Here is a 27,093-nt window from a genome sequence, read left to right on the forward strand (position 1 = left end):
CTTAAAGGTGCTACTGGACTCTTTTCTACTGAGGTAGGGTAGGAGCTTTCGTGAGCCACAGCTCGCTTCTTCAGAAAGCTCATACCCTACCACAAATTTTGTTAGTCTTACAGGCACTACTGGACTCTTCCTCTTTTCTACTGATCTTAAACAGAGTTACTACGGTCTAAGCCCTTTGGTTTCAATGGGGTTAGACTAGAGTAACTCTGTTTAGGATTGCACTGAGAGTCAGGTAGCTATGTTTAGGATGGCACTTTCAATTTATTAATGTTCCTTCTTGGGGGGGGCGGGTTAAGCAGACAATGGGAGGGGCCGCTTTTTGACCAGTATTCTAAGCAAACCATACCAGTGTCCTTTCACCGCCACCCCTTTTTTTTAAAGCCAGGCAGGCTGCAAAAGGAAAGGTTTATCAAACCCCTAGGCTTTGTAGGCTGCATGTTATAGTTTATTTTAACAAGTAGGTGGATACACTGCGTGCAGTTTTTGTGTAAATTTACCATACTGGAAGCTAGCTTGTTTCTTAAAAATCACCAGATGAGCAAAGATACAAATGTAGACCAGGGGTCCCCAACCTCATTGAACTTCTGGACTACTGTAACTCACTCTATGCAGGGCTTCCCTTTGGTCTGGTCCAGAATATGGCTGTGTGCATCCTTATGGAGATGCCATATAGGGCACATATAACTGCTGTCAGCTGCACTGGTTCCCAGTGGAGTTCCCAATTAAGTTCAGGGTTTGGGTGTTAACCTATAAAGACCTTAGCCGACTGGGACCAGTGTATCTGCAGGACCGCCTCTCACCATATGTTCCCCAGGGGGCACTTTGGTAGGCCGATAAATAACTACTGGTGGTCCCAGGCCACAAGGATGCTTGCCTCGCCTCAACCAGGGCCAGGGCCTTTTCGGTCCTGGCACCAGCCTGGGAACTGTCTGTGGAAACTAGGGCCTGGCAGGATTTGTTATCCCTCTGCTGAGCCTGTAAGACAGATATGGTTGAGGTCGAGGCGTGGGTAAGCTCCTGTGCTGGCCTCCTGTTGAGGGGGGATCGTAACCCCCCCCCCCACACACACACACTCAACACACTTGTTTCAGGGGAGGCGGCTTCCAGCAGTCCATGTGGGGCCCCGTTCAGACTCCCTCAGCTGGGCTTCCCCTTGGGCAGAGGAGAAAGCATGGCTGCGGTTCAGGGTGACTGGGTGCAAGGTTCCTAACTCCCATGCGATGGCAGGCACACAAATCCCATGACTGTCTCCCTGGCAGGATCAGAGCTCCAAGCAGCCACGCAGCAAAGGAACATCCAGAGGCAGGTGGGCAGCACTTTCTTGCCGGAGGGGCATCCATCGTCTGGTTCCTGGCAGCACCTGTGGCAATGGAGCCACCACAATGCAGCGGCACCATGCCGCTGGCCCCCACACGTGCCTTTGTGTGCCTCTGTGCCTTTTGTGTGGCTCTACTGCCAAAAGGAGCAGGTGTCCAGTGGCACCTTGGAGGCTTCAGCCCCATCCAGCTTCCCTCCTCCCTTCCCCCCTCAAATTCACGGCAGGCAGCGGGGTGGGACTTGGGGTTCTGCCTGTGTGTGCCTGGCAGGGGGGGGGCGCCATGGAGGACTCGCATTTTCTGACAGCACTGCTGGCATTTGATAAGCCAGGCAGAAGACTGCTGCATGTGGGGTGAGGTTGATGTCAGGATGTGGAGGGGAGGACCGATGTCCTCAGAACTCTGGGGCTCCTCCCCCGCATGGCCGGACCACTCTCCTTTTTGCTGTTTGAGGAGGCAGGGATGGACTTCGGGAATCTTGTGCTGGGGATGGGATGACAGCCCCTGGTAGAGTTTCTCTGGTCCTGGAGGCCCTCATTCCCCTCTGGGGAGTGTCATCTCGGCATCAGAGCCCAGCTCCCCACATTCTCCTTGTATCTTTTTGATGTAGCGATGTATTTCAATGAAGCCGCTGCAAGTCGAGGGGCATTGGAGGCTCCCATCACATCCAATGGGCCTCCCGACTTCTCCTGTGGTTTCTAATGTGCGTTCTCGCCATTTAGTTCAGAACCTGCTCTAAGGAGCTGCCTCTCCAAAACTTGGGAGGCTGATCCTGAGTGTGGGGGCTGTAGGTGCAACCCTCACCGGGTTCCACCGTCTTTCTGGTCCTACTTTTCAAGGAGACGGTTCTCAGAGTGGTGGCAGTAGCGTGGAAGGAGTTTGCAAGCAAGCGGTACTTCAGCTGCTAGCCTGGCCCTTGTCAGAAATGGGGGTTGGGTAAGCAACCTTTAGTCTAGCTCTCCCTCACAGGGCAGGGCTCCTCTTGAGGCAGGCGCCTCTGTTGGGGTGCAGCAAGTCCGACCACGGGGGTCTTTTTGCCTTGTGCACTGGCTCTCTGCAGGGGAGGGGGAGTAGCATTGACATCGGGCAATGGCAAATGTGGCCCGGCTTGGGGACTGGCTATACCTTTCCCTGCTGCTCATGGCACTGTCAACTGCAGCCGCCTTGTAATTAATGGAGTCTGCTGGCGTTGCCAGGACAACTAGGGAGCATTCTCTCCTGGCCGCACCTTACCAGGCTTGGACACCGGCATGACTCTCCCGTGAAAGTCCTTAGGGAGTGGGCAAGCAGTGCTGTCAGTATACTGGCGTGTGGGCACCAGCGGCATGGTGGACCTCAGGACTGCACTCTCAGAAACCCACTTTATCTCATCTTTCTACACCTGATACCACAAATAAGGCAGGACCTGATTTCATCCCTCTTAGTAGCAGCTAAGACAGCCATAGCATCAAGATGGAAATCCTAACATCCACCTAGTCTAACCACCTAGTTTATAAAGGTGTGAGAACACCTGATAATGGAGAAGATATCAGACAAACTTCAACAGGCAGAAAATTATCCCAAACTGTCCAATTTCTTAGAAAAGTGGCACCCATTTATAGAATATCTTTCTAATAATGACTCGCAAACATTAAAAAACACTGTATCAAACATTCATAAACACAGAATTAATTATAAATAAAATATACCAGATTCAATATTTAACTCTCTCCTAATCTCAACCTGATCTTTAAATTACAATGTTATCTGACCTGATTCCTTATCTACATATAAGTTAGCAGCGTTTAAAATATTTAATTTTTATATGTCAATCGTGTTACACAAGACTTAGCTTATTTTCTATATCCAGTATATCAGACTACCTTGAATTGCATGTATGTTCAATTGTGCTTTGTATGCTGTTTAGAATTAAATGAAGTTCATAACGTTAAAAAAAAAAGGCCACATCATGAAACTGAAAGGCGAAAACGTAGCTCAGAGAAAGAGATAGAGAAAGAAACCCACTTTATGAATGCCTTCAGGGGGGTGGGACATGGAAAGTAAGCTAGAGCAGATCTACACAGAATTAATTCCCATATTATTCACGGGGCTTACTCCCACATATGTGTCCTTAGGATGGCAATCGGCCATACAGACACAGAAAAATCCATTTACAAATTCAGCCATGCACCCCCACCCACTTTCTACAAAACAGCCCAATATAAAGAAAATTAAATCCCCAGAATTGATAACTATCTAGTAATGCTCCAGTGGGGTGTAAACACCTATTCACTGTTCTCCCTAAGTGATTGAAAATATTTCATGGTCATTCCCAGAGACATATTTTACCTTGATTTCTTCTATAGGCATTAACTCCCATTGCAAAGTCTAATTTGTGAAATAGTCCCAGACAGAACAGTCAGAAGAGAGCTTGTATCTGCTTCCAACAGGCAGGCAGGCTAGCTCTGCTGGAACAACTGAAAGATAAGGTGAGGCAAACGCAAGACCATTATCCGTCAAAGTGCTGCCTTACATACCCCTCGTCTGCCATTTCCTGAATTCTGTATCATTTTCTGTGAACCAGCCAGCCGGCCTGAGCATTAGGTATCTTAGTGATTGCGATGATAGTATATCTTTAAATATCTTAAGAACACTGGGAGTTCCAAATAAGAATATCTAGTCTGTTTTCAGTTGGGCCAGAGCAGTTAATATTGCCTAGGAGATATACAAGGAACATTGTGTGTGCAGCTTACATCATTCTCCTTGCCTCCATTTTCCCACACAACAACCCCATGAGGTAGGTTAGGCTGAGAATGTGTGACTGGAGGGATGTGCTAAAACGAATGACTGGATTCCCATTGAAAATAATGGGAGAGGCTTGGATGCCCATTGGAAATAGTGGGAGAGGCTTGGATGCCCATTGGAAATAATGGGAACCTGGAATGCCCATTGACTTGCATGGGCTCCATTGAAACACATTAGAGCAAAAAAAAAAGGTGCAAAGAAAACATGGAATGGATTTTGAAGGAAAGTCTCTGGCCCCAGATAGACTGTTCTGGGACTGGAATGACAGGCCCCTGGATGTGACAGAAGGGCTCAGGGACTGGAATGACATGGCCTTGAGTGGAATTATGGTCTCTTGCCTGTCATTCCAGTCTCACGGAGACTCAAGGTGGATTACACAGTATTAGGTTAATACAATCAGTATAAAGTAAGTACATTTCAACACAATACCAAAAGGCTAACATATACATGTTTAAAGACATAGCATTAGCAAGGATCCAAGACATAGTCTTGTACTGCCAGGGGCTGTCATTCCATGTAGGGGCCTGTCATTCCAGTCGCAGACCCCTTTTGTCACACCCAGCGGCCGTCATTCCAATCAGGGGCCTGTCATTCCAGTCCCCGACCCCTTCTGTCACATCCAGGGGCCGTCATTCCAATCAGGGGCCTGTCATTCCAGTCCCAGAGCCCTTCTGATATACCCAGAGGCCATCATTCCAGTTGGAGGCCTGTCATTCCAGTCCCAGAACAGTCTATCTGGGGCCAGAGACTTTCCTTCAAAATCCATTCCATGTTTTCTTTGCATCTTTTTTTTGCTCCAGTGTGTTTCACTGGCGCCCATGCAAGTCAATGGGCATTCCAGGTTCCCATTATTTCCAATGGGCTTTCAAGCCTCTCCCATTATTTTCAATGGGCAATCCTGTCATTTGTTTTAGTACATCCCGTGATGGGGATCAAGGTCACCTAGCAAGATTCCATGGCAAAACTGGGAATCAAACACGCATATGTTGCAATGTTTTCTATATAAATCTTCGTTGAGGAAGCCCCTATTCTCATACTGTATAAAAGATAATAATACATTACCCCAATTGTTTTAATTTAGATTTGCACTCAGAAATATTTCATGTTGCTAACATACAGAGGTATGTTAAATACCCATTGTATCATTTCATGTCTGAAAGTTTGTTTTTGAAAATTACCAAAAGCTAAACCCAAAATACTCCCAAGGACGACCTAAAACTTCATTAAATAGAATTTCTGTTTGGAAAAAAAACCCAGAGAAAATTATGGTAAATACAGAAGATAGTTTTCATTAATAAATTATTGTGCTATTTGTATGACTTGTTATTTAATTTAGTTGGTTTAGATACTTAGGGGGAATCTATAAATAATGAAAATTGTTATTTATTAATTTGCTATACATAGAGTCTGCCTTTCTTACTAAGCTCTAAAATGCTTGAACGTAGATCACACGGTGTAAATCAATGTAATCGATATGATTAGACATCTAATAAGCAACACACTAGAATGAGGATTACAAAAACACCCCCCCCCCCAATACATCTTATATGCATTGACCATCCATCATAGAACTATAACTTATATATTAAGCAGAAGTAAAACTAGATACATGAAGTACAGAAAAGAAGCCCTGGATATTTATTACAGGAATACTTAATGCATTTTGAGCAGGATCCAGTAATTGCCTATGAAGAAATGGGCTCTACTCCCCGAAATCTTATCCTGAAATAAAATGTTATTAGTCTTTAAGATGTCACAAGATTATTTCTGCTGCAACAAACAAACACGTCTAAGCACCGTGGAGTTAAATATATTCCTAACAGAGCCGGAGCTACATGCATAAGGAAGAGGCAAAACATGCCCCCACCCCCATCACTATTTATTAAATGTATAGACTTACATTTTCTCATATGGAGGCACTTGGAGGTTTACTTCTGCTTAGCATTAGTATCAGAGAAAAGAATACATTAACTCCATAGCGGTTAGACCTCGTTTGCCTTTCTCAGCAGAAACAGTCTGTGACACTTTAAAGACCCATCCGATTTTATTCCCAGGGAAGATTTTGCGGAGCAGAGGCCATTTGCATTTTAAATGTCTTTTCTGGAAACTGTCTGCAAGCCGGAAAATGAAAATAAAATTAAAAAGCCGGGCGAGAGCCCCCCCGGAAGCCACCAGCCGCCCAGTAGCTCTTTAAAACGCGACCTGGGAATTAGGGCGGGCTTTGCAGAGCTTGCTGCTTGACAGGCAGGTCACATGACGCAAAGGCGCCCTCGCCGCACTTCATCGTCCCATAGGGGAGCGAAGTTAACTGGACATGCGCAGTTCAGTCTGTATATTTAGGGGCGGAGTTAGAATACAGCCGGCGTTCAAGCCGCTTGCGAGAGGAGGTGGCTGGTGGAGTGTGCGGCGAACAGGACTCAAGGGGCGGAGTTTATTTGGAAAGGGTCTGAAGAGGGATTCGGGCGAATGGAGGCTCACGCGGTGTGGGCGGGGCCATGTATTGTCGGGCGGGGCCTTTAGAACGCGGCGCTCACCACTTTTTGCTGGGTGACCCAGTGGCCTAATGGATAAGGCATCAGCCTCCGGAGCTGGGGATTGTGGGTTCGAGTCCCATCTGGGTCGTTCCGTGATATTATTTTGTAGCGAGGCGAAAAATTAAATATCGCTTTCTGCAGCTGTAGGAAGATTTCTCAGCAGAGTCTCCCGTCGTGTTTTTAAATTATGCAAATCTTCGCTACCTCTAACATGTAGTGAGGACTTGTGCCTATGCAAGAACGCGCGGCGTCTCTTTTAGCCGGGGGCGATTTAGCACCGGGAATTTACGCGTTCAGGAATTAGGGTGTAGCCCAAGCACAATATTGCGCGCCTCTAGGCTGCAGCTGCTGAGCCCTCGTTAAATAATATTAGTGCGTAAAACCACAAAGCGTTTCTTTCCGAAAAAACGATTCCCTTGCAAGAGGCGGCTTGCTCGGGGCAATATTGTTAAAAGGGGAGACCAAAGGCTTTTGCAATGACGCCCCCCTAAAATGTCCACCTCCAGCAAGGGCCTGGACATCTCCCGGAATTACAACTGGTCTCCAGCTAGGGTTGCCAGCCTCCAGGGAGTGGCTGGAGATCTCCTGGAATTACAACTGGTCTCCAGGCCACAGAGATCAGTTACCCTGGAGAAAATGGCTACTTTTCGGGTGGACTGTATGGAATTAGGCCATGCCAAGGCCCTTTCCCTCCCCAAAACCCCACTTTCTCCAGGTTTCTCCAGCTTTCACCCCCCAGATCTCCAGGAATTTCCCAACTTGGAGCTGGCAACCCTATCTCCAGAACAGAGATCAGGCACTGAGCTCCAGTCCCTGCCCCAGGCTCCACGTCCAAAATCTCCAGGAATTTTCCAACCTGGAGGTGGTAACCATCTTCGATCGTATTTGCTTCTGTCCATTGCTACATAATCCGGGTTGTCTGTAAAATTAAGATGGGTAGCTGTGTTAGTCTGTCTGTAGCAGTAGAAAAGAGCAAGAGTCCAGAGGCACCTTATAAGACTAACATTTGTGGTAGGGTAGGGTAGAAGCTTATCTGAAGAAGTGAGCTGTGGCTCAGGAAAGCTCCTACCCTACCACAATTTTTGTTAGTCTTATAGGTTCCTCTGGACTCTTGCTCTTTTCTACTCCTGTAAAATTAAATTCATGAAAAGTGGGTGTACTTACCATGCACTAAAACTTGTCTTGTTAAAAGGAGAGCTTTGTAGACACATTACCGGATCTTAGAAACTTCATGTGGATCGGCGTACAAGAAGAAAGTACATCTTGTTTGAGGATGTATGTGCAGCACTTAAGAACACTTCTGAGCATGAGACATGAATAAGGGGGGAAAGCATAGAGCCAGAGGAGTTGGCCATGTTAGTCTGTGGTTGCAAAATAGTAGAGTCTAGTAGCACCTTTAAAACTAACCAACTTTATAGTGCTGTAAGCTTTCACGAACCACAGCTCTTTTTGTCAGATGCATCATTTTATTGAACTATCTATCTATATATTTTCTAATTTAAAGTAGATTTTCTAGGTGCAATCTGACTATTCTTAAATCCAATCCTGACATAAAAATAAGCTGTTTTCCTGTACTGAAATGCTGATAGGTGAGGTTGCCACATAGCTGGTGGCAGAGAGAAAAGAACAACTCTCCCGGCGGGCTGTTGTGCTCTTATAACAACATCTTGAACTACAGAAATGTGGTGATGTTTTTTCGCAGCACGGAGATTTACCTTCTGCTGTTGCTTCAGCTCTAAATCCACATCCTCACGATCAAATCATTAGGAGGCAACTCAAGACAATGTTATTTAGGACCCCTAAATAGAAAAGAGTCCAGTAGCACCTTTAACAACAACAACAACAACAACAACAACATTCGATTTATATACCACCCTTCAGGACAACTTAATGTCCATTCAGAGCTGTTTACAAAGTATGCTACTATTATCCCCACAACATCTGCATCTGACGAAGAGAACTGTGATTCTCGAAAGCTACAGTAAAGATGGTTAGTCTTAAAGGTGCTACTGGACTCTTTTCTATTTTGCTACTACAGACTAACATGGCTAACTCCTCTGGATTTAGGACCCCTAAGTATCTTAAGTTTTTTTCTCCTTTACTGGCAGTCTTAAACTGCACTTTTACATTCGGGGAGGGGGGGTAAGTGTATTTTTATTATTATTTTATTAATCTTGTAAGACACCTTGAATTACTGCAAGGTAGAAAGGTGTCTAAATAATTTAAAAATAAGTAAATAAATACATCTACAGGGATGTATCTACTCTGGGCGGATAGTATTCACCCTCTTTCCCTGAGTTTATATCATTGTCCTACTTGCAGTGACTGAGAGCCAAGCTACAAGTGACGCCTGACACAGGTTGGACACCTGTCAGCTTCCCTCAAGTTTTGATGGGAAATGTAGGTGTCCTGGTCTTGCAGCACGGCTCTCCATTTAATTGGTTTACAGACACCCCCCCCCCCCACAAACCCAACAGAGGGGAAGGGGGGTGCCTGGCAAGAGCCCGACACCTGCACTCCCCTCCCGACCGCATGTTCTCCCTCGCATAGACTGCCACTCTGTAAACTTCAATTAAATGGAGAGCCAAACTGCAAGACCAGGACGCCTACATTTCCCATCAAAACTTGAGGGAAGCTGACAAGTGTCCAACCTGTGTCAGGCATCACTTGTAGCTTGGCTCTTTGCGTGATGCTGCCTTTCAAAAACATTTAGAAATGATCTGACCCATTCAAGACCTACGATGGCTTAACAACCTGCTCACTGCAGGAAACCTATAGCGCCTGTTCTCCTGCACTGTGGCATCTTCACTAGTTCCAGCTACTTTCAGGTCTAGCTCAGCTCCCTGCTGCTTGTTTTTGACGCCTGCAGTGTGTTAGTTCCACTCAGCTGTTGTGTCACCAGGGTTGCAAAGTGGCCTGAATTTTTTAAAAAAGTCCTGCCCTTCGATAGGATTGATGGGATTTTGTTTACCTCCATATCAGGAAAAGTTTCATCTGTCCAATTACTGCACATTAAACCTCTATGAAAAGAACAGGACATTGTTCTCCAGGCCAGGTGGCAACCTTATATGCATGGCATTGCCATACTGTTGTGTTTTGCAACGCCAGCTTTATTGTTCTCTCTTTTTAAAAGAAAGCGTGGACAACCTTGTAGATCATTTTTGATGTAAAAGTAGCATACAAATGTTTGGGGGAAAATGAGAAGCTGCAGTTTGGCCCTTGAACTTCAGTGGGAGATGTTCCTTCCCCCTTTGGCTGGAATGATTACTTCTGTTTGGATCTAAAGTATGCCAGAATTGTTTGCAGTGTGATTGTAAGTCCACCATGGCCATCAATATACTTGATACAAGCAGGGCTTTTTTTTCAGCCAGAACACGGTGGAACGGAGTTCCGGCACCTCTTAAAAATGGTCACATGGCCGGTGGCCCCACCCCCTGATCTCCAGACAGAGAGAAGTTTAGATTGCCCTCCACGGAGCGGCGGAAATTATTCTTTATTCTTATATTTATTGTAAATGGTGTCTTGATATTGCCAGTCCATGAGTGTTTGTGAATGTGATCTATTGTAATTGTCAGGGCTTGCCCCAACCGCCCCTGTGTGGGACGCCGGAGTGCCTGGCTCTGCCTCCAGTGGGGTGTCAGGGATACTGCAGGCCCCTGCTCTGTGGAAGGAGGGGTGGTATACCTCACCCTGACTCCTCAGTCCACCCACCGCCGCCGCCGCCCTTCCTCCTTGCACCCTTATACTCTTGCTTCCAACCACTCCATCACTCCTACACAACCCACCACGAACTCTCTCCTGAGCCAGCTTTTATACGGTTTTTGCCAACTTCCCCCGCCCTTCCTTCCAGGCTCCTTCCCTCTCCTGATGCTGCCCAGCTGTGCCTGCCCTCAGGTGTTCTTCCCCTTACATTAGCTCCTCCTTGCATTCCCTGCCTCTCTTGCAGGGTGGGGCTCAATGTATCCCAGCTGGGGCTTCCCTTAGGTGTGCCCATCCTTTCTCCCTCAGTCTTTCCTCTGTCTTTGCTCACGAGGAGCCGGGCTGGTCTCCTGGAGTTCAGCCAACCCCCTTTGGTGCCAGGGGTTACTGGTTTCTCCTAGGGCTTGGGCAGGGGCTTCCAGTACCTCTACCCCCTAGGTGGCACCTTGGACCGGTGTGTGCACCTCTTGCCCTTTGGGGTGGGGTTAGGCGGCGTGCCCCTGGCTGATCTTTCCCTCTGGCTCCCTTTTCCTTTCCCTTGCGGTTGTCTGGAGCGGCACCCTCTCCCTGGGGCTTCTTGCGCCTGCCACCAGCATCCCATCGGCTTTCGGGTAAGGGGGCTGTGGCAAGTCCGGGGTGCTTGGGGTGCTCTACCCCGGACAGTAATTACTTATTCATTATTACTCTATTAACTTTCTCCAGCATATATTGTTAAATGCCGGTGGCTGATGTTTATTCAATGCCAGTTATTTAAGCTATGTATTCACTGATATTTATGCACTGAGCACTTTAACATAAAATTACAAAAAGTGTAAAAATTATATTAGATTTTGTAACTGTTTTCTACAGAATTATTGTTGAATTATGGGGACTTTCGTCTGATTTGTTGTGCCACTCTTGATCCAAGCTGGGTGAAGGGGGATGTGGGCATTACCACTTGCTCTGCTCCATATCCCAGCTGGGTGAAGGCGGGGGTGGGTGGGTGGGCATTGCCACCTGCTCCACTCCTCATCCCACAAAAAAGTGGAAAAACAATTATCTGAGCAAAGATTAATTTTATCATTATGATGAATTCTCAAGTGGTATATTGTTAATTTATAAAACGACTAAGTGCATATATTACTAATTATAACAATCATTATATGTTTATAAATACAAGAGAATAAACATCAGTATCAATACATTCCACAACTATTTACAGTATATAAACAAATTCAATAGCCATTCTGTTAAAGGTAAACAGTCCCATTATCCAGAAAGTAACTTTGTTTTTTTTTTGTAGGTATGTGCTAAATGTCTCTTAAAGGAACATGAAGGGTTCCACGGTAAGTATTCCAATCAAATTTCCGATGAGGAAAACTCTAAATAAACAAACTTCAAACCAACAGATATTCACAAGGACCTTTCCCTCCGGGGAATGAAGTTGCTGATCCCCAGATTCCTACCCAACGGTGGACCAGCAATTTAAAGCATGCATTTCCTCCAATGCTTTCTCACGGGCAAACAAACACAGGTCCAAAGCTAATGTGTATCATGCAATACTCTTTAGTGCTACCCACTTCTACTGGAGAATTGGCAATCTGTTGGTTTGCATATGAATTGCAGAGCCAACACTACCTTACTCGGAAGTAAAGCAAGACACACCAAGAGTTAGGAGACATACTCCCAAAGACCGTGTGCCTCCATGACTCGAGCACATTTCCAAGCGTTTGTAAGGAAACGGTCTACTTTGGAGTAAATGTGTTTTGCAGCAGGTTGCACAAATCAAGACAAAGGGTTCTGGCTTCCTCCCCAATGCTGTGGAGAGGACACACCTGGGAGCATTTTATCTCCTCGAGAGCAGGGGCTCCAATAAACCCCATCAGAAGCTGTCATTCGTTTGCCAAGACCAGAGGTGCTGGGGCTGAGACCCATCCAGTCCATCAACCGCACACACCCCCTTTGCTCCAAAAGTTTAAGTTACTCTTAACCTTCTCTAGACACCTGTTCATGACTTCCACATACCCACCCGACTTGACTGTTATCTGCCTAGAGTTGGGTGATCTGCATTTTGATGGTGGTTGAAAATGCCATCAAGTCATAGTTAATAATAATAACAACAACATTTGATTTATATACTGCCCTTCAGGACAACTTAATGCCCACTCAGAGCGGTTTACAAAACACCCTGTGAGGTGAGCGGGGCTGAGAGAGCTCCAGAGAGCGGTGACTAGCCCAAGGTCACCCAGCTGGCTTCAAGTGGAGGAGTGGGGAATCAAACCCAGCTCTCCACGTTAGAATCCCGCGCTCTTAACCACTACACCAAACTGGCTCTCCAGTTGACTTACGGCAATCCCTGGTGGGGTTTTCAAGGCAAGAGACTAACAGAGGTGGTTTGCCATTGCCTGCCTCTGTAACTCTCGTCTTCATTGGAGGTCTCCCATACAATTACTAAGTAAGGCCGACCCTGCTTAGCTTCCAATAGGACGAGATCAGGCTTGTCTGGGCTATTCACATGAGGGAAGATTCTTACTGGAAATCACCTGTCATGTCTGTGTACAGCCATGCCATGATTGTTTGGTTGTTATGTCACTGATGCCTCAGTATATTGAAGTTACAATGCTTTAATGCTAACCTGATGTATTCTCTCCTTAGCCATGTTCTTTCCATATTATAATTGTTACTTTTCCAGACCCAGGATGTGCCCCTCATGTTATCTCACAGAACTATGCATCTCCTATCTAGAGACGACCTTGGAGACTCCGGACGCCTGCTTTTGCTACTTTGCCCAGATGCTGGGAACCAATTATTGTGTACTCACTATTTAGCCATAACTATAAAGGGTTCTCACATGACCTGTGTAAACCTGCGTGCCAAAACCTTAACAGTTGCAAGAGCACGGGAAAATCAAGTATAATAGACTTTTTGTTTTGCCTTGTCACTTCTACCAAGCTCTGTGATGGAGTTCAGACCTGAACTGTAAAGATCCTAATAAAAGCTTTTCTACTGGAATCAATGCGTGTTCACTGGAGAGGGGCTGAGGGATCTACCTGGCAGAAACTGACATCTGATGATTTCTCCCAGTAGTTTCATGAAAACGACTAATTCATGAAAATGTTATGCAGCATACGGTCAAGGAACCCCATAGCATAAATGTTATGGGGCTGAGCAGCAGTTCCCCAGCATCACCTTCTTGAATCAGCTGGTCAAGTAAGAATGGAGCCACAGAAGCCCAGTACCTTCCTCTTCCCAACCTAGCCAGCCTTCCCAGAAGGATACCATGGTTGAGGGTATCAAAAGGTCCCTGAGATATCTAGGACAATCAGCAGGAACGCACTCCCCTGTCACTCTCCCAGAGAAGATCATCAGTCAGGACAACTAAGACCATTTCAGTCCAGTGCTGAATCTGAACTGAAATGGGACTAGAGAAAACATCTCCTCCAAGACCGCAAAGTCACCACCCGCTCAAGCACCTTGCCAAAAAAAGAACGTTGGACATCTAGTGGTCGTAGTTTAAGTCATTAGAGCCTGGGGATGCCTTCTTCAGGAGGGGTCTTACAACCACATTTTCCAGAGATGTCTTTATTACCAACCAGACCTGCAGTGAGCCTGAGTACCACAGAGTCACTCCCCCTTCTCACCCACCAGACCTCTGCTGATGTTGTACCAGGAAACCAGGGGTGCAAAGCTGGGAGATCGCCACCACTCCCCCTTCACCCATCCAGTCTCTGAGATGCGTGCCAGGTCAAGGAGAGTTTACTGCAAGCCAACTTGGCATTCAGCAGCAGTGCTTTAAGGCTTGATATAATATAACCAGGATTTCCTCAATGGGGAGAAGGACCGGAAGGAGGGATAGGTGCAACCTGACGTCATGACCTGCCAGGGCCAATACTCATGAGCCAGAGGCCAAGATCCCTTTGCCTCTTGCCCTTCGGCTCATGCCAAAGGCTTGTCCTTCTAGTCAAAAGCACACTTGCTCTGTGTTGGCTTCTGAGGTAGACTTCAAGTCCTGAGAGGTATGTAAACATCCATTGTTAGACCCGTGAAGCTTTCTGGTATCAAATTAGATCATTGTTCCATCTACATCAGTCTCCAGAATTTCTCAGGTGGAGATCTTTTCCCTGCTGCCTGAGATCCTGTTAACTGGAGGTGCTCAGGACTGAACTACGCGCCCAACTGCTGAACGATAGCCCCTCACGCAAAGATTTTCCATTCCTATTTGAGAACTCAAAGCTGTAGTACCTGGGTGAAAACCAGAGATCCTAGCCACTAGAATATATGGGAAGCAACAACACTGTGTTTCAAGCTGTGTCAAATTTCAGCATTCTGGCAGATATTGAAATACTGTGATTGGTTTGGGGTATTTCATGCTCTACTTTTGAGAATAAGTTGTACTAATGATCCATTTTCAGAGCTTTCTAGTAGCCAAGGTTTCTTTGATTATGTAAGTGCCGACTTTCAGGTTTCTAGCTTATGTGGAAGAACTCTTAAAATGTCCATTGCCTATTTCAACCATTCTCTCTCTCTCTCTCTCTCTCTCTCTCTCTCTCTCTCTCTCTCTCTCTCTCTCTCTCTCTCTCTCTCTCACACACACACACACACACACACACACACACACACACACACACACTAATGCCTACTAAATTCGGCATGCATCTGACGACGAGAACTGTGGTTCTCAAAAGCTTATGCTACAGTAAAGTTGGTTAGTCTTAAAGGTGCTACTGGACACTTTTCTATTTTGCTACTAAATTGTTGTTTTTCTGCAGGATTTTAAGTACTTGACCTTCACTGTGTTTCACAGGGCATAGTCCTCCCAAGCTCAGAAAAAAAGAGAAAAGGAATGTTTTATTCAACTCGGGTAAAATAGCAAAAAGTTGCAAAATCTCTTTGGATTCTGCTTGGCGTTAGTTTTCTGTTCATAGCGGCTAGGAATGCGCTCATCAGACTTATTTCAGGATATTTGTCCTGTTTGGAGTACTGCAGTCTGATAATCCACAAGGTAGGAAAATTGGATTGAAGCTGTTTCAGTCACAGTGAAATTATTTAATCTGGGACATTCGACCACCTCAGAGTTTTACCAGCTCATTCTGCTTATACGTAAGATGGTGATTAAGGCATATTAAAGGGTAACCGGTGCATAAACTGAGCTTTTCAAGACTTTTAACTCTGACTAAAGGACACACACTCATTAGAGCAACTGCAGTGATTGGCAGAGAGTGGAAACACTGCACATAACTCCTATTGGGAAGACTGTCTTTGGCAGGAACATCAGCTCATTCTTCTGGTTGGAAGATGACTGTGTCATTTAGATTATGTACCCTGTCACTCTTTCCCTTGGCTGCCCTCCTGCTGCTTTTGTCTTGTGTGATTCTGGCTTGGCTTTGGTACTGAAATTACCAAACTGACCTTCACCAGGAGGAGAGCAACCCCTTTGATTCTCTAGGACTTCTCAGTGGTTTTCAGAAGTGATATCCTTCTTGTCTGCTTGTTCGGGTTGGGAGTTGGGAGTACTGTGCTTTGAGGTTTCGGAAGGAACTGATGAGAGTATTCTGTTGTGCTCCTTAGAATTTGTGCTATGGAGCTCTGCCACACACACACACCCTGCTATTTTATCTACATGAAGCCACTGGGCAACGTTATTTGGAAATTTTGTAGAGGATGTTTTCAACAGGTGTCCAAAATTGGCAATGTGCTGGATGAACGCTAATAAAATTAGGTAAGATGGAGGTAAATAGTTTGCCTGACTGGAGCGATCATCCTATATTGCTGGAGTTGCCCTGCTCCTTTATAAGTAGTTCACAGCTCGTGTTACTTTCAGATCTGCCCTTTTTAATTGATGCCCAAGTAACGTCTCTGCTTCCAAATGCCTTTTAACAGCTTGGGTTGGTGTGCCAGCTGCAGCCGTTCCTGTCTAAAAACGACTTAGGAAGAATGATCCTTGTTTTTGGAAGAGTGGGCTTGAAGTATATGTGGAGCTGATCTGAAAATTCTTCATTTGGTCCAGAATGCTACAAACTGGATAGTAAACTGGAACCTTATACTGTAATCATTTCCCTCCTCTCTTTCAAAAGTGGGATAAAATATTTTTACTTTTTTTTAAACACAGCATTTTGTTTCCAGCAGCGGCTAGCCAAATACTTCTGGGAAGTTCACACAAATTCCACAGGTATTGTTGTTTTCCAAGGTATATTCCGTCTGCACATGGAGTTTCCATTTACCTATCCTTCCTTACTAACAACTGTTGATAGATACCTGTATAAGTGCCATCAAATAAAGCTGACTTATGGTGACCTGTATTGGGATTTTCATGGCAAGAGACTAACAGAGGTGGTTTGCCATTGCCTGCCTCTGCAACCCTGGCCTTCATTGGAGATATCCCATCCAATTATCCACCAAGGCCGACCCTGCTTAGCTTCTGAGATCCGATGAGATCCAGCTTGCCTGGGCTATCCAGGTCAGACCTGTGTATCTTCTATTAATTCATCTTGTCAAAAAGGGTCATTAGTGATGAAAGCATGGATGTAAAATAGAGTTCAAATGGTATTTTTGTGGTGGTGGTGATGGTGAGGCAATCTCCTCAAACCTGGTTTGTTGAATGGGGAGGAAATTTAATTTTTCACAGAGAGTTGTAGAAATCTATGAGACCTGCTCTAATTGCAAGAAGCTAAGAAGCAGCTTTTACGCTGTCAAGTCCTTGCTGCTTGCAAGTGGGAGGTGAAGTCCCATTTTCAGAAGCGGAGAGCCGGCAACTGGGGCTGGAGCAACTCGGTCTTGCTCCAGTGGCTTGGCCAGTGACTGATTCCTGTTTCCCCTAAGGATGCCTCTCATTAGCATGAACAGGGGGAAGGGCCAAAAAAAGAGAGAGAGTGTGAGGGAGACTCTAGTTCATTTTCAGCGTGGAAACCAGTTTCCTCCGCAATGGCATCTAGAGTTGTCTGGCTCCTGTTCTTCACCGTGGGCTCCTCCTTCAGCTTGGGGGCAGGTAAGGTGCCGCAGCGCTCAATGGTAGGACGAGACGGTACTTTGCTGAGCTGAAGCTGACAGGCGTTCTCATTCTTGCAAACGTTTTTTCTTCACCCTTTGCACTGAGCCGCTGAAGTCACTCTCACCCAAACTTCTGAGGAGAGAGAACTTTTCAGCCTGCCTGTCAGACTGGGGTGGGGGCACTTCACAGACACTGAAAAAATCTTATAGCTGCTGTGATTCCCTCGCTACTCTAATTTCTTCATCTCTCTCCCCAGTTGCTTTCAGTTCCATATTTCTTCCTGGCATGTGGCTTTTCTGTTTCCCCTGGCTGTGTTTCTACTTCTGAAGGCTGTTTCAGGTGTGTACTCAAAGCAGGCACCTGTTTGAAATGCAACAGAAACAAAGCAAATGGGCACAGCAGTCTGTGAAGCTGGCAACATGGCCAATGTGGTGTAGTGGTGCTGATCTAGAATCTGGAATTCTAGAATCTAGACTCTGGAAGACGCTGGTCCAAATCCTCTCGCAGCCAGGAAGCAAATCTTCTTGCTGCCTAACCGACCTGATAGGGCTGTTGTGAGGTTAAAACGGGGAAGAGAGATTCATGTTCTCTGCCCTGAGCTTTACAGAGAAAGGTTGGGATAAAAATATGCTAGAGGATAAACCATGCCTCCTCTTCCTGTTAACATGTACATTAGAAATAATATAAAGTCAGCATAAACAAGGGCTGGCAGTTGAACGTGGTGGTGGAACTGAAGATACGGTGTATATAACTGGCTGTTCTGTGAGTTTTGTTGGGGTGGGGTGAAGTGGAGGGGGGATACTGGCTATGTTTTCTCGTTCGAGTGACATTGCTGAAGAGCAAATACAACCCACCCGCCCCAAGCCCCGGGAATAGGGCAAGCCAAAAAAAAACCCCACCCCAAAATAAAACCAAAGCTTGTAAAGAAAGTGTTTGCTACCTTCAAACCTGTCTTCCCCTCTTGCCTAGGCTTCCGTGTCCCCATGTACAGAGGGCTTGAAATTCTGCATTGCTAGTATTAAATACTGTGACAAACAGTGCAATCCTAAACAGAGTTATGTCCTTCTAAACCCATTGACTGCAGTGTAATTCTGCTTACAACAACTTCCCTGAAAGTAACCTTTTACCACATGAGGCGCTTTGGAGGAGAGAGGGGAGGTATCTGTTCTGCATCAGACTGACTGGTTGAAACTTTTCACCTCTCTTAAGCAGGGCTTTTTTTCTGGGAAAAGAGGTGGTGGAACTCAGTGGGTTGCCCTCGGAGAAAATGGTCACATGGCTGGTGGCCCCGCCCCCTGATCTCCAGACAGAGGGGAGTTGAGATTGCCCTCCGCGGAGGGCAATCTCAACTCCCCTCTGTCTGGAGATCAGGGGGCGGGGCCACCAGCCATGTGACCATTTTCGAGAGGTTCCGGAACTCCGTTCCACTGCATTCCCGCTGGAAAAAAGCCCTGCTTAAGTGTGTTTACTCAGAAATGTACCATTTCCTCCAACTGATCTGAGTGCAGCACTAAGCATCTCTCAGTGGACGCCTAAGCTGAGTTACACCCTTCTAAGTCCATTGACTTCAGTGCATTTAGAAGGGTGCCAAACTCTGTTGAGGATAGCACTGTAAATAGCTTTTATTAAGCCATTGTCCTCCACCCACCTAGATCTTTTTTCTTCCATGCCCAATTTCTCCTCTTCTATACCTGTGATTCTCTATTTCAAGAATGGCTGGACTGGATTGCTTGCCTTATTCGCTGTATTTTTAAAAAATATTTATATCTAACCTTCGAGTTTTAAAATGTGCAAGGTTTAGGAACTGCCGCAGGAAATGTTCCTAAACACTGCAGAGTTCACAGACTGTAGGGCAGTTTCATTTTTGATCTATTTTTGTTAGTGAAGAAAGGTCCCACAGCTCCTGGGAGAGTCATTGTAGTTTAATACAGGCTGTATTTCTTTTTTTCCTCTTGGGCAGAAACAGTGGTATAATTCGCTTAAGTTGCTTACCAGGACGGTCTCCATCTGAGGGCTGAAGATCGGAGGCACCATTTCAGCCTGTCCAGCTTACATTCATCTCATAAATGACAGCTAGAACAGATTCAGCAAAGTGAAGCTTGTCTCGAGAGCAAAATATTTGCCGTTAGAGGTGCCAAGCTTTATCAGGTCTGATGGTACATGACATGCTTGCATCTGATTAGTGCAGGGATATGGTGTCCCCTTAACACCTTTCCTGGCACCTGCTAAGTTTTTAAAGAAATTGGACAGGGTCAGGTGGGGTTTTTGCGCAGCAGTGCTTCTGATTGGCCACTGGAAATCCCATGGGCTGTGCAGAGACCCAGTTTGGTGTAGTGGTTAAGAGCGTGGGACTCTAATCTGGAGAGCCAGGTTTGATTCCCCACTCCTCCACTTGAAGCCAGTTGGGTGACCTTGGGTCAGTCACAGCTTCTAGCTCTCTCAGCCCCACCCACCTCACAGGGTGTTTTGTTGTGGTGATAATAATGGCGTACTTTGTAAACCGCTCTGAGTGGGCATTAAGTTGTCCCGAAGGGCGGTATATAAATTATTATTATTATTATTATTATTATTATTATTATTATTATTATTATTATTATTATTATTAAAAAGATGCTTCAGCAACAACTGCCATCATAGCACAAGGATCATCACTCTGTGACTAAAGATGTATGAAAGAAAATATTTTTTATACAATATGTTTATTTTAAAATGTTGAAGAGTTACTATATTAGAGTTATACATGACCTCATTCCCTGACATTTTATGGCTGGCTCCATCTCTTGTAGCAGCCATTTTGTGGTTGCATCCACCACTCTGTGCCAGAATTCCAAAGGAGTCTGGAGGGTTAAAAAGGTTAGGGGCTGCTGGGTTAGTGCCAAGATGGGAGACCAAAGCCACAGCCAGATAGTTATCCATCCCTTCAAATAAATAGGGGAAAATCTATTATTAATTTTTGCCATTAAGCTCCATGTATTTCATTGTCTATGTGCTTTATAGAATCAGAAACATAAAAATTGAATAAAGCAGTTATTTTTGAAGTTCCAGAGCTTTTATCTACTTCTCTATGTAACGTTAACTTTTATCTCATTTAAACACCCTTCTAGTGGACACACTCATAAGGGGCTAAGGGGGCATTTTTTTGTCAGGATGACTTAGGCATATCAAATATAAAAAAACCCACCCCAAGCTGGGGTGAATTTTGGGTGAGCAGAACTGAGCAGGTCAAGTTGATAAAGTGTGGCGTACTTTGTGTTAGAAGAGGATAACCCACCATTTAAAAAAAAAAAAAACAGGAATTTTCTTGTGGTAAAACCAAATATTCATTCTTTCAGTGGAAGCTTTCCTACCAGGCTTCCTTTCAGGATAACAGTAAAAGCAGGGCTTTTTTTCAGCTGGAACACGGTGGAATGGAGTTCTGGAACCTCTTGAAAATGGTCACATGGCTGGTGGCCCCGCCCCCTGATCTCCAGACAGAGGAGAGTTTAGATTGCCCTCCACGCCGCTGAGCGGCGCGGAGGGCAATCTAAACTCCCCTCTGTCTGGAGATCAGGGGGCGGGGCCACCAGCCATGTGACCATTTTCTCCAAGGGCAACCCACTGAGTTCCACCACCTCTTTTCTCAGAAAAAAAGCCCTGAGTAAAAGTACGGGGTAGTGGTTAGCATATTGGGTCTGGGAGACCCAAATTCAAATCCTCTCTCTGCCATGGGAGCTCATTGGGTGACCCTGGGCCAGACAGTCTCTCTATACCTAACCTACTTCACAGGATTGTTGTTGTGAGGATAAAATGGAGGAAGCTTTTATAAGGCACTCTGGATCCTCATTGAGGAGAAAAACAGAATATAAATGTCTAAATAAATACGTTCTACACTAGATTCCCTTCACTCAATATCTTAAACCCTAAGGTGACTTAGAGCCAAGCTACAAGTGATGAATGACACTTGAATGGCAAGTGAACAGACTCACGCGTATTCCTCCGTTCACTTGCCATTCACTTGCGCTCCACTTGCGCTTCACGTAGTGATCAAGTGGAGCGCAAGTGGAGCACAAGTGAATAGGGAGGAATACACGTGAGGGCCAAGCTACACATGACAAATGACACTTGAACGGCAAGTGTATTTCTCCCTGTTCACTTGCCCTCCACTCAATCCACTTGCTGTTCAAGTGTCATTCGTCATGTGTAGCTTGGCCCATAGTCTGTTCACTTGCCGTTCAAGTGTCATTCATCACTTGTAGCTTGGCTCGTAGACTTCCCATTTTCCTTAAAATCTGCTTACTCCCAGACCACTGTCCATTGAATATATGGGCAGCTGCTCTTTTCTTCACCATATGAGGCACATACAGCTTGAGAAGCCCTGAACTGGAGACTTTTCATGAGCTGTTTTGTCTAATGAAAAATTAAAATATTACATGCATCTCTTTGAATGTCATAATGAGACTGAGGGTCTTAACCTGACAGAAAATTAACAAAAAATTAGGGTCTTTTCAAGGAAGGAGGAATAATAAAGCAAAACAAACCCTGTCAGCCTGTTTAGGCGAAAGAGCCGTCATTGGCCCTTCATTCTTTGTTTCTTCACAGGGATTTTTCTTCCCTCCATGGTAATGTTCTGCCTTCATGGGCGGTTTCAGGGAATCTTTACTCTCACCAGCTGTTGTCATGGGAAAGAGAGCAGTCAATGACGAAGTCAACAATCGTGAGGCTTAAGAATTGGCGCTTAACCACTCGCACCCAGCTTCAACAATGGGAGCTGCAAACAGTCCATGTAGGATTTGCATGCATATAAACTGCTTTTCAAATGCTCTTTATATTGACAATCTAAATCTAGAGGGGAGGGGAGGTGGGGAAGGACTGGAAAGAGGGAGTAACGTAAACACTGACCCACCCTCAAAAAGACCTGCCTGGGTGGGTGTAATAAAAATGTGTTCATACTCCGCTTCATGTTGGCAATCTGTTTAAATGGGGGCGGGAAATGCAACTGGTATTTCAATGTCATAATTTTTAGGAGGCTAAAGTTGGTTCCTGAATCTCAGTCCCTTATTCCAAACAGCACAGGACCACTTGGAGGCAGAGTCCCCTGAATGTGGGGGTGTATGATACATGTTGGTCCGCAGTTTATTTTGAGGTGCAGAGCTTTTAAAGTATCCTCAGATTTTGAGGTTGGATTCACAAATAAGGAACTAGGGGATGCAAATAAAGAACCGGGAACCGACTGCAGTCTTGTATAATTTTTGAGCTTTCATTAGTAAAAGTCACCTGCCAACTGCAAGTTGGAAAATTCCTGGAGATTGGGGTGGGAGGGGTGAAACCTGGGGAGGGTGGGGTTTGAGGAGGAGAGAGACCTTAGCAGGGTATAATATCAAAAGAGGTGGTGGAACTCAGTGGGTTGCCCTCGGAGAAAATGGTCACATGGCTGGTGGCCCCGCCCCCTGATCTCCAGACAGAGGGGAGTTGAGATTGCCCTCCGCGCCGCTGGAGCGGCGTGGAGGGCAATCTCAACTCCCCTCTGTCTGGAGATCAGGGGGCAGGGCCACCAGCCATGTGACTATTTTCAAGAGGTTCCGGAACTCCGTTCCACCATGTTCCAGCTGAAAAAAAGCCCTGCATACGGTCAATCCTCCAAAGCAGCCATTTTCTCCAGGGGAACTGATCTCTGTCATCTGGAGATCAACTGTAACTCTGGGAGGTCTTCAGGCCCTACCTGGAGGTTGGCAGACTTAGCTCCTTCACATAGGCTTTCCTCCTACCTTTACTCCTTGCAAATAATAGAACCTGGAATTTTTATGATTGTACCCCCCTCAGCCATGAAATTCACTGGGTAACCCCTCATAGTGTATTCTGAAGCTCAAAAAGGAGAAAAACTACGTGTACAACTCTGAACTCCTTCAAGAAAGGGAGGGTTATGATTTTATGTAAATATAAAAACAATAGATTATCTACACAGGAGTTATTTAACCACTGAGAGCCAGTGTGGTATGGTGGCTAGGGTGCCATCAAGGAGACATACTCAAAGATTAAACTCACTAACTTACCTTGGGCCAGTCATAAATACAATTAATTCATGTGAAGTAGCTTGAGTTCAACCCAGCTTGATATATCGGTGTCCTGTTATACTCCCACGCACCAGGGCCGTTTCCAGACGGCCCCCCGCCTCGCGAAACGTCGCGCGTCGTCGCGTGTCGTTGCGCAGAAAACGCGAAATATCGCGTTTTCTCGCGCGAGTTTTGCGCGACGTCGCGCAAAACTCGCGCGAGAAAACGCGATATTTCGCGTTTTCTGCGCAACGACGCGCGACGACGCGCGACGTTTCGCGAGGCGGGGGGCCGTCTGGAAACGGCCCAGCTATGCTCTTCACAATGCCCTCTCTTAGGCAACAGTTGGGTCATAATCAGGGCTTTTTTTCAGCAGGAACGCGGAGGAACGGAGTTCCGGAACCTCTTGAAAATGGTCACATGGCCAGTGGCCCCGCCCCCTGATCTCGAGACAGAGGAGCGTTTAGATTGCCCTTCGCGCCGCTGAGCGGTGCAGAGGGCAATCTAAACTCCCCTCTATCTCGAGATCAGGGGGTGGGGCCACCGGCCATGTGACCATTTTCTCCAAGGGCAACCCACTGAGTTCCACCACCTCTTTTCCCAGAAAAAAAGCCCTGGTCATAATAAATAAGCTTTTTCTGTGATAGGTCCAGTCCTGGGGAATGGTTATCAAGAGAAGATGTGAGGAGCACTTTCACATGTTGAATTTAGGAAGGTGTGTAAGATGGTTTTCGTTCAGAGGGCATTTAGTGGAAGATAAACTGTTTGGGTAGATTTGTTTGCATTTTAATATGCACTTAGTTTCATCTTGTTGATAGATTTGTGGCTTTGTTCACCACGAGATATAAATAAATAAATAAATAAATGGCTTCGCACTATCAAATATTGGTTGAGACTCCATTTTAATTCTGATCCCCCTAGTTATACGTATCATTTATTATCTGAATTTGCCAATTCTAGTTTGTCAGCCTGTATTGAAGCTAAAATAAGATAAGCTTGAACTTATCTATAGAATCTTTATCCCTGCTGTCTGAGGCCTTCTCAAAAATAAAATCCAGTCTTTTGAGATTAGAGTTACAAACTCTCTATAGCTCTGCTAATAGAACTTGCTCTCCCCTAAATTCGGGGATTGTCCCTATTGTAAGTCTCCCAGCAGTATACCTTTACCAACTCCTGGCTCCCAATTTACGCAGAGCCTTTTCTCTGGCCAGATTTAATGTTCTTCCTTCAGCCATTTTATCTGGCAGATTTCATGGGATTCCTTATTATAGCAGGTGTTGTCCTTGTTCGATGGACTGAGTTGAAACTGTTTCCCATGTTCTTCTCCAGTGCTCTTTTTATCTGGTGCCATGCTGGGACCGTCTACATCCTATATTAGCCCAACTTTCAGAGTTTTCTGATGATTTTAAGGTTCAGTTTCTGCTTGACAAACCAGATGGGGAAATAACTGCAATAGCAGCAAAGTTTCTCTACAGTGCCATGGCTATACGCCCGGACAATTAATATTCTGTACTGGTTTTGCCGCACTGTTGCCCTGTTCCTATCTGTAATTTTAATCTCATTCTGTATGGACTCGTTTCTGTATTTAATATCTTATATTTTATATATGCCAATAAAGGCTTGCTTGCTAAATAAATAAGTAAATGTGGACAATTTTCATGGCAAAAACTTCTTAACTCAAATGTTCTTTGCAAGCTGAAGAAGCAAGTGAGAGCTAGGAGAGATTTTTGAAACATGTTGTGTGTTCTACAAATCGGAATCCAAAGGAATGGTCCTCATTGCATTGTACTTTTAACCAACATTTGGATCTGTGGAAGATCTGTGTTTGTTCAAAAAGCAGCATATAAATATTAAAAGGGAATAGGTAAGCAAGAATACTTACTTGGAAGGGTCCCATCAAGCTTAAGAGGACCTCTGAATAAACATGGTTATGGTCAAACTATAACGCAATGTTTTATCTTGTAGATGAGTCTTCAAGTTCTTTATGGAGTTCTCAGACAGCTGAGTGGTGCAAGTCAGAGCTCTAAATCTCAGGCTAAAGAATTATTCATCACAGCTGGTGACAAGCCTTAAGCGGTGCAGCTGACACTGTCAACAAGGCTTCCCACGGATGGGGAAACCAAATAACTGTGTTTGTCAGGGACTTTTAAACAATCTGACCAGGATGCAATGTGAACCTTGCTCCCCGGATGCTCCCTGGACATTCGGTATTCCTTTTTTAGAGAGAGATCTGTTTATAAATTGTGTTTTTAATTTATAACAAAAATAAGGGGGGGGATAAGCTTCTGCTTGCCCACAGCTGCATTTTTCTGCATTGTCTTTCCCAGGAGTCATAGATCAACAGGAAGATGCAAGAGCATCCCTTGCAGCCTGGCCTAACACTTTTGCCGCTGGGATGACTAATAGTTTTATGCTTGTTCTAGAAGTTGGTGGAATAAAGACTTCTGCTGTTGCCTAAGGGTCTAATCCTGAGAAGACATGCACTGGCATAATTCCAGAGCCAAACCCGATCATTTCACTGGGCAGCTGAGACCCAATCTCAGGACTAGACCTGCTGCAGTGGAGCACAGCAACAGCGACCCGACTGTTTTCCATCAATGACCTTCGCCTTCACATAGGATTTCCCAGGGGTCATTTCACAGAAAAAGAGCTGGAGGAACTCATTAGCATAACTCATTAGCACAGCTCATTAGCATATGCCACGCCCCTTGACAGCACCAGAAGCATGTCATTAGTATAACTGATTTGCATATGCCACATCCCCTGACATCACTTATCCTGGCTATTTTGGACCCAATCCTGGCCATTCAGGGCCAAAATTGGGCCCAAAATGGCAAAAAGGGGGCTGAAAATGGCAAAAAGGGGTCCCCAAAAGGTCAGGATCGGGCCGCCCTATCCGGGCTGTTTTGGCCCCAATCCAGGCCAAAACGGGCCCAAAATGGTCGAGAGGTGGGCAAGGCCTCCTGACACGTGACCTCTTTGGGGAACTGCCGGAACTGCGTTTCTGCGCGTTCCCCCTTGAAATGAGCCCTGGCAGCACATATACTAAAATTGGATTACCATGCTTCAAGCGGGGCTGGGATTTCTTCTGGAATCACAATCATTGCCTCTGGAGGCAATGGCAGCTTCAGAGGATAGATTCTATGGAATCGCGTATCTGCTGTGGTCCCTCCTCTCCCCAAACTCCACTCTCTCTCCGGGCTCTTTCTCGAAAACTCAAGGAATTTCCTAAGCCAGAATGTGCGTCAGACACAGAGATGGCTATTACTAGCGTTGTTATATTTAAGTTTACAGTTGAAACCCAGCCTTCCTCCAAGGAGCTGGTTTTGGAAGTCACTGATCAGGGGCAGGAGAGTTCTGCACGGCCACTTCTTCCCCATGGGCGCCCCCACAGATGGCCAGGCAATCCCACGGCGCTAGAGGGTGGGCCAGCTTCTTTGCTCCCGCTCTCCCTCCTTGTGCATTCAGTGAATACGCGGGGCTGTTGTGGGCACTGTGATACTTTAGAACTGGGGGCTAGGGGGACTACCAGTGCCATTCTAAGCAAAGCTGCTCTTTCTAAGCCCATTGACTTCAATTAATTTAGAAGGAAGTAACTCTACTTAGGATGGCACTGTGAGCCATTGAGGCTGGACTAGCAGCCACCACGGGCGCTAAGGTGCCAGTCGGGGCACCGGCCCGGGGGCAGGGGTGTGCGCCACGGAGCTCAATTGCCCTGTGCTGCTGTGCCCGGCCAGAAGCGTGTGCTGGCGGCGGCAGCGTGG

At 45.8% G+C, this 27,093-nt stretch overlaps 1 protein-coding gene and 1 non-coding gene across 2 annotated transcripts in view; both read left to right on the forward strand.

Annotated features, from left to right (window-relative positions):
* Window positions 1–6,649: 6,649 nt before the first annotated feature.
* TRNAR-CCG (transfer RNA arginine (anticodon CCG)) lies at window positions 6,650–6,722 on the forward strand. Its single transcript has one exon. It is a non-coding gene; the product is annotated as a tRNA-Arg (tRNA).
* A 10,503-nt stretch (window positions 6,723–17,225) lies between these two features.
* The window catches only part of C4H17orf58 (chromosome 4 C17orf58 homolog), a 28,222-nt gene continuing 18,354 nt past the window's right edge, over window positions 17,226–27,093 (forward strand). The window contains exon 1 of the mRNA XM_054978390.1: window positions 17,226–17,297. Within this exon, the coding sequence (XP_054834365.1) occupies window positions 17,234–17,297 (64 nt within the window). The 5' untranslated portion in view covers window positions 17,226–17,233. The remainder of the gene's footprint in view (window positions 17,298–27,093) is intronic.

The sequence above is a fragment of the Eublepharis macularius genome, chromosome 4 (assembly GCF_028583425.1).
Source record: "Eublepharis macularius isolate TG4126 chromosome 4, MPM_Emac_v1.0, whole genome shotgun sequence".
NCBI classification, from domain to species: Eukaryota; Metazoa; Chordata; class Lepidosauria; order Squamata; family Eublepharidae; genus Eublepharis; species Eublepharis macularius.